Genomic DNA, 12001 nt, shown 5'->3' on the forward strand with positions numbered 1-12001 from the left:
TTGAATGAAGGATTCAGAAAGATAACAAACATATTATTTTCTGTGAAGTTTTTCTCATTTCTTATCCTGTAACTTCTGCTCTTCTTGTCCATAGTTCCGTCTGCCACCCCCCTCCCAATTTCTCCTTATAAAGTCCTTGCCTGCAATCTTTAGTAATGAACACACCGTAATGAACAATGAAACAAGAAAGAAGGAAAAAACACGTCTAACTATATCCTGCCCAAAAAATTAACGTTCGGTCTTGGCGTAGTGAACAAAAGATGCTCCTAAACAAAAGTAATCACACAAAAGCAGCCCCGATGGCAAAATTTGATTATTTTGCCGTTCTGGACGTAATTATCATGTGCGTCCTTTGGTGTTCATCTCCCAGGGTAATATGCAGTATTTTGACATTGCCGGCGGGATTTTGTTTTCACCAGTGTTGTTGTAGATGCCCAGCAGAGGGAAATGAACTGCCTTTTTTCTCTCAGTAGTTGTGTACCAGCACTTTGGAGTTGGAGATAACAAAGGTAGAAAAACTCACAGACAGACCAACCATTCAATCAGGCAGATTGGTTGAAGAGAAAAAGTGAGTATGCTAATGAATGTGGTCTCGGCTATTGCTGGGAGGCGCTGTGCTTGCCCTCTGTAGTGTACTATTCAAATTAAGAACTGAAATTTCGAACATGCATGGAGAAAAACTTTAAGATTAACCCATCATATTCAACCATCACTCCCTTTGAATATACACAAGATCCTCACTATGGGTTTATTGTTAGGAAAGCACCAAACATTTACCTCAAAATGCATGTTTTATATCTTTGAATCTCAGGCTAATTTGTTAACCACAGTGCAAACCCTGCTACTCAATCCACATTTTGACAAGGGTTATGATAACGTTTTGTTATTTGGAAACATGAACTTAGTGAAAGAAGACTAGCAATAGGGAAAATATGAAAAGGAAATGTTTGGAATTTAAAAATGCTAAGATTGAGAGTGAAGTCCACAGTGCAAAGAAGCGTCTAAGTAGAAGGTTTCTTTAAATCTAAGTCCCTGCCAAGTGATAAACTTTGTACATCTAAGATCATCACGTGCCACATTCAATTTACTGAAAAAGTGTTTTAAATTAAATTTATGAACAAATAACACATCTTTCATCAGCCTAGCTAATTTGTAAACCTTATGTTTTTATCTTAACAGAATTCATTGAACACTTGTTCTATTTTTAGGGGGCTTGGCATTTCTCTTTTAAATTGGAATCTCAGACTGAACAAAATAATATTAAAAAATGAGTCTAGTAGTTCTGCATATTTCACTGACAAGTAATTATGCACATTTCACTGATAAGCAATTGTCAGGCTTCTTCATCGCATACTGTCTTCTGACAGAAAGAAACATTGTGTTTCAGCTTACTTCAACTTATGAAGGAAGTCTCTGAATAGGGTGCATATTATCAATGGAAGTTCTGATATACATATTCAAAATTGTGGTACTCGTGAATTTTTTTCATAGTGTAAAAAAAAACTGTGGGCAAATGCATGATGTGACCATGAATTATCAATAGCAGCAGAGTCTGTTTGTTCGCCACCTGATTTGAACATCTTTGGAGAAGTTGCAGCAGAGTAATTCACCTTCGGTCGTTCCCATTCTATAGAAAAAAATGTGCTTCCCCTCCAAATCTGAGGGATGGAATAAACCCAACTTTCCTGTCTCATCACATGTATCCATCAGATTTTTATCCTCTTCTCCCTCAAATCCCAAGAGGCCCAAGTTGAAACCCCTGATTCCCTCAATCCTTTAGAAAAAGGGGGATTTTCATATTTGATAAGTCTTATTTGCCGTTTGGTATGAACCTGCCGGCACACTTAAGCCCCCCATTGTGGTGGCATGGGATCAACTGGAAAAGGGGAGTGGCCAACTCTAGAGAAGAAAGAGAGAGAGGGAGAGAGACACGGAGAGTGCCTCCGTCTGCTCACTGCCAGCAGATAAGATGCAGAGGTAGGGAGAGCAAAGCAGCATTGTTTTATTTCCCTCTCAGCAGTGTAGACCCACGTCGTCCAAAAAGGAGAAGTAGGATTGCACTTTCTGTTTTTTGCTCCGAATCAGTGCCTCTAAGATAAAAAACATAGAAGTTGGGATTGAGAGCTGCTTGCTCTGGAGTCATTCTCTCTCTCTCTCTTTCTTTGCCGAAAGGTAAGTTATTTTTCTTCTCCAAAACTTCTCTTTGTAAATTTCTCCCTCGGTCAACGCAGGCACTTTCCATGTTTATTTAGTGTCATGTTTGATATTGGTGTTAGAAATACATTTGGTGGCCAGAGTTTAACAAAACACTAAGCTGAAGAGTCAGTCCAGTGCTGCCAAGACTTCTTGCAGCAAAGAAAATATTACAAAAAAAATCAGTTTTAAAAGTGTTCTTGGCATGTGACAATATCATGGCACAAACCCATAGTCACATTTTTTTTGCCACCTGCTGTATCTTTTTAGACAAACAAAAGGTCACATCATATGTTAAGTGACACCATAGTTAGTCTTGAGTCAGTCATCTTACTAGCAACTGTACCTTTACAACTAGTAGATCTTTTGTCAATTATTGATTTTTAGCAGTTTATTGACCTCCACAGAAATGGGAATAATGCATCAACATACACATTCACTTGTGAAAGACGTTAGAGAGGAAGACAGTATTCTTGTTTGTGTCTTTACTACATAATAATAATAATGAGTAATAACTACCTGCATAAAAATTCTTTGTATAGAGAGCAAACATCATGCCATAGGCCTGCTGCTACTGTATAATGTGACCCTAAAAGATGATTGGGTCATTCGCAAAAGTGAATGTTCAGAGGATTGATTTTCAATCATGTAGAAAATAGCGACAATGTTTTCTTTTTAAATCATAGAAGATATTTTGTACATCCTTGTATTGAAAACTTATCACTCTTGAGGTAGTGTGTGTGCATGTTCTGTGTTCTTCCCATATAAAAATCTTACACCATCACATGGCTTAAATCCAACAACAGAAAGGTTTTTAGATTTAGATTCAGGAAGGGGAGTGAGGCAACAGCTGTCTTCAGTAGCCATGTTGATTATGTTGGTCATATGAAGAGAGACCATTTGTAGTTTGAGTTAGGAGATATGCAGATTCTGATCTACTGTTGCAAATGAACTTCAGTAAGCATTGCCCGCTGATCCCAAATCTCTGGACAACAGGCAAAAAGTGTTACAAGTGTGTCACTGTTGCCTTAAAACAATGAAATACAGCAGCAAAAGTGTTCATGGCTAGTGGATTTTAATGGTTTTAATTGATCTTTCATGTCATCATCAGGTTGTGATGTAACACAGTTGATGATTTTAAGCCCTTCTTGTTTGAAGCATTTGCTTTTTCATTAATACTATTTTGATTCATTTCATTTTGCAGCTCCTTGAGATCATTTATCTCCAATAAGGGTAAGTTGCTTTTTGTGAGGCTGGCTGAGTTTTCTTACCTGGTTGCTCTTCCGGGCAAATGGGAGTGGGTAAAGGGGTCGCATTGGCAATGACTTGACCTATGTCATCAATCCCAAGATAAGTTTACCCTTTTATCACTGTTGGAAGTCAAAGATGGATGGATTCTTGATGAGACTGAATTGTTTTTTGGTGAAGGGGGGGCATGTTTTCAAACAGAGAATTAGGTTATCTTAGTATTTTGGAGGGAAGGGCTCGGTTCCCCCAATTGGTGTCTTGTTGGTGAATTATGGGGAATTTTATTAGAGCAAAGGGTGGGAATTGTACATGCACCCATCATGGTAACACCACACAAGTGCCATGACCATCATCATCATCACCATCATCAGTGGCACCTCAATTTATCACCATTACACCATCACCGCACCTTCTTATTTCCAGTACAACTAGCTCACCCACCACACAGCTGCCCCACAAAAACAATATTTTTATGTGAAAAGAAAAATCAGTGCTGGATAGCCCCTTGTGATCACTTTCTGATGCAAGTTAACTTGTCAGAAAAGTTTGTTAAGCTGAGCAAAATTTTCATCCACACATTGATGGATGTGGCCCCTGATACATCACCAAGTGGGGCGCAAATTGTGTATTACCACTTAAACATGACAGAAATCTAAAAAAACTAAACAAATCCAACGGCAGAAGGTCAGTGGTTTTTTGTCTTCTTTTTTGCATACTACAGAAAAGCATGCCCAACTGGCAATCAAATAAAATGCTCCTTCAGAGTGCAGCTAAGATTTCAAATTACCTTCATTTGAACTTGGCAAGATATTTGTCCCTTTTTCCAAGCATTTTTGTGCCACATTCTTATGATAAGGGCCTCTCCCTGAAAAAAAAGAATGGTGTCATTCTCTCGAACTGTTAGGGGAAAATGATAACAGAAAGCTAAGAGTGCATTGCCTAGGGGCAAACCCTTACAGCTTACACAGTTTCTCTCAGGGCATTTGGAAAAGCAGCAAATATTCCCTTTCGTAAGGGAAAAAACTCTCTTCATCCAAAACAAGAATAAGAAAATATTTCGATTAAAAAAAAATTCAAACCATTTCGTTTGATGAAAACCAAAAGCACTCATCCTCTTAAAAATGCACCGCTCCCTGTCTTGCAAAATGTACGCTCATCCTTAGATGGCTGTCTTGTTTCCATGGCAACGGGGATTGTCAATGCTAGATTTGTCATCTGATTACTAGATGGGATGCTCTGCTGAGTCTCATTAGGATGTCGGGAGAGGCAGTTTTCTTTTCTTTTTCTAATTTTCCCCATGCCGTAGGGTTTCTCTCAACCTCAAGTGCTTTTGGATAATTAATGCAGGTGGTTGATTGCGTGTATCAGGTTTTGCAGAGTTTTCTTAAGGTTTGAGTCAATGTGGAATTTTGGTAATGTTAAAAGTTACTTTAACGCTTTTCATCTTTTTGCTTGCTAGTTTTTAAAAGGCCAAAAAACAGTTCTCTTGCATTGTAATGCGTGGAATAAATTATCAAAATATAAGAAATTAAAAGCAATCTGTGAAAACCCTCCATATTACATTTAGATCCTAATGTCAGACAGGACAAAACGAAGTTCTTAGGCTGAATGTAATATTTCCACCAATAAATTCCCTATCCAAAGCGAAATTATGCTGTTAGCTTGTATGCTGCCCATTGATTTCAACAAAGTTTAATTCAGCAGCCCTCCGTTTCATTAAAAAAGATAGACATGATTTTTATTGTTCTGAGTCAGCTTCCTTATATTTTGCTTCCGATCCGCCCCGGGATCTTCTCATGAACTTTGAATGATGCAGTAACAGTGTTGGGGTTTCCTAGCAACTTTGTTGTCTCTTGTCTTGCTTATCTCCACTCTACCTTGAGAATGAAATAAGGGAATTCCACCGTCAGTTCTGTTCAACCCTTGAAACAGCTAATAGGTGCCAGATACAAAGTGACTGCAGATTTGTGTCATCACAACACACGAGTCATTCTTAAAAAGTTGGGGGCCTATTTGTCCTTTCCCTGTCACATCCAGCATGTGATTTTGTAAGTTTAGAACACATTCTCTAATTTCCAAGAGTTATTAACTAATGCAAATTACCTGCCAAACAAATAAATGATGTAGTTCTTTTTCAAATTATACAGGTCGGATGTAACAGGAACAGGGAAAAATATCATACGTGGACCCCTGATTTATAGAATGATTCAGATGGATTTATAGTTCATATTCCCATACCCCAAATTCACCATGAGGCAAAAGGGGGCATTACACGAGTACATCAACTGAAGAATGGTTGCATTATATTCAAAGTTTGAAAACAAAGATGCAGACTTAGTGCCACAGTAGTAAAAGGTCGGTACTTTCAACTTTGTCCAAATTAACAGTCTTCCGGGGAAAAAATCAGTCTTATTTTATTTTATTCTAAAATGAATTTTTTTTTATCATTTTCCCAAATGAGGTACATTTGTGACAGACGGAAAGAAGGAGAATTTGCAGCTATAAATGTGGCTCATACCCGCAGAACATTCAGTATTTAAAATAACCAAAAATGAAAGTATAAATGCTGCTGTAGACTTACTGGAATCTTAGATTCTTAAGTTTTTCAAACGAAGTTCCAAATGACATTGTTATGCGTATGCTTTTATCAAGTAACCAGCAAACATTTTTTTCTGTTTTGCAACTACTTCTAAATAAGGAAAGAAAGAGGAAAGACTTCGATGAATGTGACAGAATTGTTGTTTCTTTTTTATTTCAAATCTATTTCCCTTTATAAAAAATGCACACAGAGGCTTTGATTTGGAATCGAAATAAATTGACATGTAAATGTAGCACTGATTATCATTACGAGTGAAGCACAGTGCAAGTAAAAAAAACCGAACATGATCAGTTTTCCTCCCAAATGTGTTCTTTTACGTTTGACAAAACGTTTTGTTCGAATAAAATCAAGGGAGAGGTTTTAAAAGTTTTAAGGAATTGGCCTTATGTACCTGCTTATTCTTGGCTGTTGAGCAAACGATCTGTGATTGTTGTGGCGCACTCGCGCGACAGGTGTAACGTCGTTGCCAACCCGCCAATTATTTTATATGTCCAGCTCTCCCATTGGCCAATCGAAAAAGCAAAATCTAAATAATAATCAAGGAGGCAGTGCCTAAAGTGATGTCCAACGGCCGTTTAATTATGTATGACATGTACATCTGCAACAGTCGTTGTATTACAGCAGGTTGACTTTCTGGCTAGCTGGCTCGTCGATCGAGCGAGCGTGCATGTTTTTCAGCTATCCATTTAGTGAAATGGTTGTCAGCGGCGGCACGCGTACGCACAGCACTGTCAGTTGCTCGCAAGCATCACACTCACAAACCGCATGCATGCCACCATTTGTCGTGTAACATCGTAGATCGAAAATTTTCTGGCCAGTTTTAGAAGGAAAAGAGTAGCTAGCAAGCCGTTGCTGGTGCTTGACAATCACTTTTGTCACCGTCAAACAAGCCGAAACACCCTTTCCACATGCACCGACACTACAGCACCCGTGTTTCGTAGTAGGTTTCATTTTCTTTTTTTTTCCTTTCTACTGGTTCATTTTATTTTTCGTGTTGGCTTGCGGTCACTTTGTATGCATAAAATTTTTATTGCGTCTGTATTTTTTCTCAAGTGAAAACAATGTCCTGTCCCGTATGTCACCACAGGCTCACCAAGTATTCCAGCCGCCAGGTTTTAACCCCTATTATCGCCAGCCGTCAACACGAATTCCCTAAGTCACCCGGTTGGGCCCACGGTGAGCTGTTATCTGCAGCAGCGCCAGGGACCACCGCCATCCACCTCGGCCGGCGTTCCAGCCGACCAACTCGCACCGACGCCGCCCGCCGCCGTTCGACCACAGCCGCCGCATCACGGCGTCTTGGTCGGCCCCGGCGCGGAGAGCCAACCACCCGGTAAAGTGGGGAGCTACGTGGAGTGCACTGCTGACGAGTCGGAGCCCGTCAGGAAACGGCTGAAAATGTCCACAGTTAGTATGGACTCGTCTGCTAGCACCGCCGGAGAGGACGAGGTGAGTTCATAACCATATTTCATTTTTGATCCCTTCCCCGCACCGGTTGGATGTCCCGATTTGCCCTATTTCTTTGCAAGCTCAGGGATTTTATTACATTCATGATGGATGCAGTGTTTTTTGTTCTTTTATTTTTTTCTTTGTTTATTAGGTATAGCTTTTGTATAATTATAAACTAACTGAACTTTTTATACCCAAGTTTCATGCTTTTTACCAACCTGCTTTGGGCAGGCACGCTCTTTATTTTGTAGGATTTTCATAGACTCCTCTAGAAATTCTTAAACTAACTTAGTCTTGCAATACTGGACTGTTGAATATATTATGTGTGCATGCATACATCGTGTTTACACTTTGTTCAGTGCCATTCTTAGGTGAATTCATAAAAACTGATTCAATGTTGGAAGATTATTTCTTGTGAACAACACGAGACAGTGTTTAGTCCATAACCTATTCAAGGCTGCAGTCGTTGATACCTGATAGAAATATGCACGCACAAGGGTGATTGGACACCCACAGTCGGCGCGTTGCTTGTGCCTTGTGACACATTCATGGCACCTTCGACAGTGGTGCATTCATGGCTTACTGTGATGATTTTTTCCACTCGCCTTAAGCAGTTGTCTCGATGTATTTAGAAACTGCTCAAGAAATGTCAACAGAGTAAAGATTGTGCTTCATTGTGTGGCTCGAAACAAGCAGGTGATTTTAAAATCCGTTTGGATTTCATCATCACTGCCAAACGAGGAGGTGATATCAGACATGAGATGATTTCAATTGATTCAGTCAGCTGTTTGCCAACGTTCCTGCTGGCACCGTTGACTTCCATTGAGCTGCTTGGACGCCACCGGCCAGCTCAGATATTGACATTGAATATCCCCTTCATACATTTAGCCATGGGCTTGCTGTTGTTAGTCTGCCCAAAGTGTGGAGAAAAAAAAAAACCTCTACCCCCTGGCTCAGAAGTGTCAGATTTCCTGCATTGCTTCAGAGCAAATATGATCGTACCGATGAGTAGAGTGTTACTGCATAAATTTCATGCAGAGTTTCAAAATAATGTCTGCATTTAGAAGGTAATAATTTGCTGTGGGAAGTTGCCACAGTGTCATGTCCTTTCCGTGCTTTTGCGGCTTCGGGTATTATAGATTTTTTTTTTAAAAAGCCTAGTAACCCTTCTCTCAAACCATTGTGTGGTTGAGTTGATCCGATTCCATTTACAATAGTGATCCAACTGGGCTGATTATGTAAGCATCTTCATGCTGGGCCATTGGAACCTTTCATGGCCATTTCAATGGATGCTAATGAAATTTAGTGAACCAGAGGCCATGAGATAGACTTGTACTCCCATACTTGCCTGTGTATTAAGGGTCATACGGTACCTGTGATCTGTTGAACATGAACAAGGATCCCATCATCCCTACCAAGTGTGCCTATTGCAGTGGCCAGAGCACACAATACAGAAGCTAAAGTCAATTTATTGGACATGTACTCCATTTCCGTCTTATCTGCTCTCACACCCCCACTTTTCCTCAAGTCTGCCAGCAGATGAGTCACTTCATGGCCATTGTCCACCTCATCTTACTCATTATTCAGTGGTGTGGCTTTAGCCGATTAAGCCCCCCTGCAATAGGAGGGCTTGTAGGAACTCTGTGCAAACAAAAAGGTAGATCTTTCCTGCTTAACAACCCTTGGTCATGAGAGCACCTGAAACTGATCTGCTCTGGGAAAGTACTCTTAATCTCTAAAACCCTGTGATCCATCCCAAGACCCCATTATCATATTGACGGATTACCATCCTTGGCTTGAGAAACTAGTGATGTCAGTCACTGTGTACCTTGAAGGACCAGCGCACGCACCCATGTTCCAAGAAATGCTGTATGAATTGTGAAACACTCCTGCTAGCAGCAAGGAAACCCAACAACTGCTTGTGCCTCAAACACTTACACTAAATTGAGTCATCTACCCTCTTCACAGTCATCAAGTCACAGTGCATGAAATTAGGCAAAAAAAGTATGGACAAAACATACTAGCACGATCCAGATTGCTCTGCAGTTATTGGGCTTACACCCTGTGATCAGACATACACCAAGGTCACGCATGAACACACTCTTACACCAAATGCCATTTCAGCACAAAAACCTGAGCCAATGCCAGTAGGTTTTTGACTTAGACACTTTTACTGTGATAATTCTTTCAATCGTTTTGTCCAACCAAGTCCGCTTTTGGTCACACAAATATCCAAAGTGGCTGGAAAATGTCTGATGTCCAATCATAATTTCACTCTCTGAATATTGTTAAGGAGTTTGCCTTTCACAGAAAACTACATTTCAGTAGTTCTCAAAGCAGCATGACCCCCCCCCCAAAAAAAGTTCTCCATCTTTGAGAATGCATATACATGTTCATACCGATCTGGGGGAACATTTTCACAATGTTCGAGAATGACCGATATCTTTAACATGCTTCTATACTCTTTCAGGTATATGGTACTTTGATCACAAGTGCCTTTAGATGATCATAAATTTTAGCAATTATGGAGTAAGGTTGACTCCATCAATATCTTACTTGTAAATTATCGTCTGAAAGCATGCAAACAAACACTCTAAGTGCATATCAGCACCAAAGTATGTATTTGTGTACACAAGCCTGCATGATATGCATACAGCACTTAACACAGCGGTCAAAGACTGCACTGCTTAGGCGTCAGCATTGTGCTGTGGCTAACCTGTAGGCATTTGTTCTTCTTGTCCAAGATTTTTAAACCCTCTGTTAACTGCCCATATAATATCAGTAACAGCTAGCTGTCTGCCTCGGAGCATGGCGTGTGTGGGGACAGTTTTTGTGCAGAGATGTTGCTGGTAGTGTCGTGCTTGAAGCCAGCAGAATTTTGCAGAACCTTGCTTGTCGCCGAGGATTATAAAGGCTCGGATGTTAATTTATTTTGGTTGACTGATGAAAGAAAACTTGATCCCTTTGGAATAACCAATGGTTGGCTGGAGGGTAGCAGGTCAAAATGCGCCATTAATCAGTATTGAATTTCCAAAGGTGATTTTGATGTTTGAGAAATCAAAAAGTACTGGAGATTGAAGATACCTAGCAGTTTTTCTAGTTTTAATTGCCAGCAACCTTCCCTGATTTTTAGACTTCAAAACAAGTAATAAAGTAAGAACTTATTCATTTGTATTGAAATTAAAATTTTGTAAGCTTTAGTTAGCTGTTTATTATCAAATATGACACTGTTAGCTTTTTATTATCTCTTTTGAAAACTTCAGTAACTTGCGAAACCACCTGTTGCCTTAAAGTGTGCAAAATGGAGCTGCTTATCATTTTGAGAACACAAATAACCTATAAAATATAAAGAATATGTTAGCTTCCACTGCCCTTTTAATAGTTACTGTTGTTTTAATGGGAAAAAATAAGAGTTCTAGCTCATTGGGAGAAAGAGGTGCCATAATGAAAAGGCTGTTCTCAAGGCTCTTCACTGAAAGTTTTGTTGCCTGTTTGCCCTTGAGAAAAGTACATTGCAGAGTTATCATCAGGGTTTGTTGGAGCTCACTGCACAGTCTGTACAGACTTATTTCATTTTAATTGCTTGGTTTTATTCCCTTTCTTTTATATGCTCTGCTGGTTTAACAGCTACTTAATCCCACCACCGATGTCAACAGGAAAAAAAGTACCAGTAACACCATTGTCATTTGGTTTTTCTTGTTGCCATGGCAAAATGAAGAGGTACCCTCACATTTTGTGGCTAGGGATGAATTTATGCATACATGTACAATGCTTGGCTAGAATGATAGAATGAATTCTTGTTGGGGGAATGGGCATGTGGTTCATTGGTGTGGTGAATTGAATGTTCATAAAATCCATCTAGAGTTGTGCCTGTTTACATAGTTGCGAGAAAGGAAACATTCTCAAAGTGAAAACTGTAGGGGGAATTTATTGCATAGGAAGGATGGCCCAAATTGACCAATGATATGTTGATCTTGCAGTAACGTACAGTACTGTATGGGAACAAACCTATATGTATATGTAATATAAAGCTTAGAATACCCAAGTACATGTCACCAAAAAAGAACCATTTGAAATCCATTGTGTTGGGGAGTTTCCCAACATAGCCAAAGCACAAAAAGAAATACGTTGTTGAAAATATGCCCCACAGCAAGAGGGGGGAAAAGGGAACAAAATCAACCTGTGTAGTAACGCAAGTCACACCTAAAATACACCTCTTTATCAGTCCATTCTGCCAACACAAACAGAGATAAATGTATGGAGCAGGGGTCATTATTTACTTGTGGGGTCAAGAGGCCAAGTGATTGGCACTTTGAAGCACTGTGAGGAGCGGCAGTGATTGTGTGTGCTTAAATGTCTGTATAAAACCGCTAAAAGGGATTTTTTTTAAGTTGTGCTGTTAATAAGGCCTGTAAAACTGAATGAAAGGCTCTGTGTTGTGTGCAGTTTGAGGCATTCAGGTTCACAAATCAAAAAGTATCATATTTGTGGTACTTTTACAAAGAAATGAGC

General features: G+C 39.7%; 1 protein-coding gene and 1 long non-coding RNA gene across 7 annotated transcripts in view; one reads left to right on the forward strand and one right to left on the reverse strand.

Moving 5' to 3' along the window:
* Window positions 1-12001, forward strand: part of LOC110984191 (protein couch potato-like) — a 112955-nt gene that overhangs the window by 26245 nt on the left and 74709 nt on the right. For 2 of the 5 annotated variants that reach the window (XM_022244115.2, XM_022244118.2), the window contains exons 1-2: window positions 6708-6980; window positions 7128-7489. In XM_022244115.2, coding sequence (XP_022099807.1) covers window positions 7439-7489 — 51 coding nt within the window. In that variant the 5' untranslated portion in view covers window positions 6708-6980; window positions 7128-7438. Of the gene's footprint in view, window positions 1-478; window positions 569-2034; window positions 2173-3397; window positions 3427-6707; window positions 6981-7127; window positions 7490-12001 lie in introns of those variants that run through there. The other 3 variants (XM_087139671.1, XM_022244116.2, XM_087139670.1) reach the window with 3 other exon arrangements.
* LOC110984192 (uncharacterized) lies at window positions 2169-6576 on the reverse strand. Of its 2 annotated transcripts, XR_002598836.2 has the most exons (4): window positions 6432-6576; window positions 4229-4306; window positions 3465-3563; window positions 2169-3178 (listed from the first exon to the last, which is right to left on the reverse strand). It is a non-coding gene; the product is annotated as an uncharacterized LOC110984192 (long non-coding RNA). The 2 variants fall into 2 exon arrangements; XR_015426108.1 differs by lacking the exon at window positions 6432-6576 and having other exon boundaries at window positions 4229-4742.

This window comes from Acanthaster planci, linkage group LG08 (genome assembly GCF_054643075.1).
Source record: "Acanthaster planci isolate LZ-2023a linkage group LG08, COTS_SCS, whole genome shotgun sequence".
NCBI lineage: Eukaryota > Metazoa > Echinodermata > Asteroidea > Valvatida > Acanthasteridae > Acanthaster > Acanthaster planci.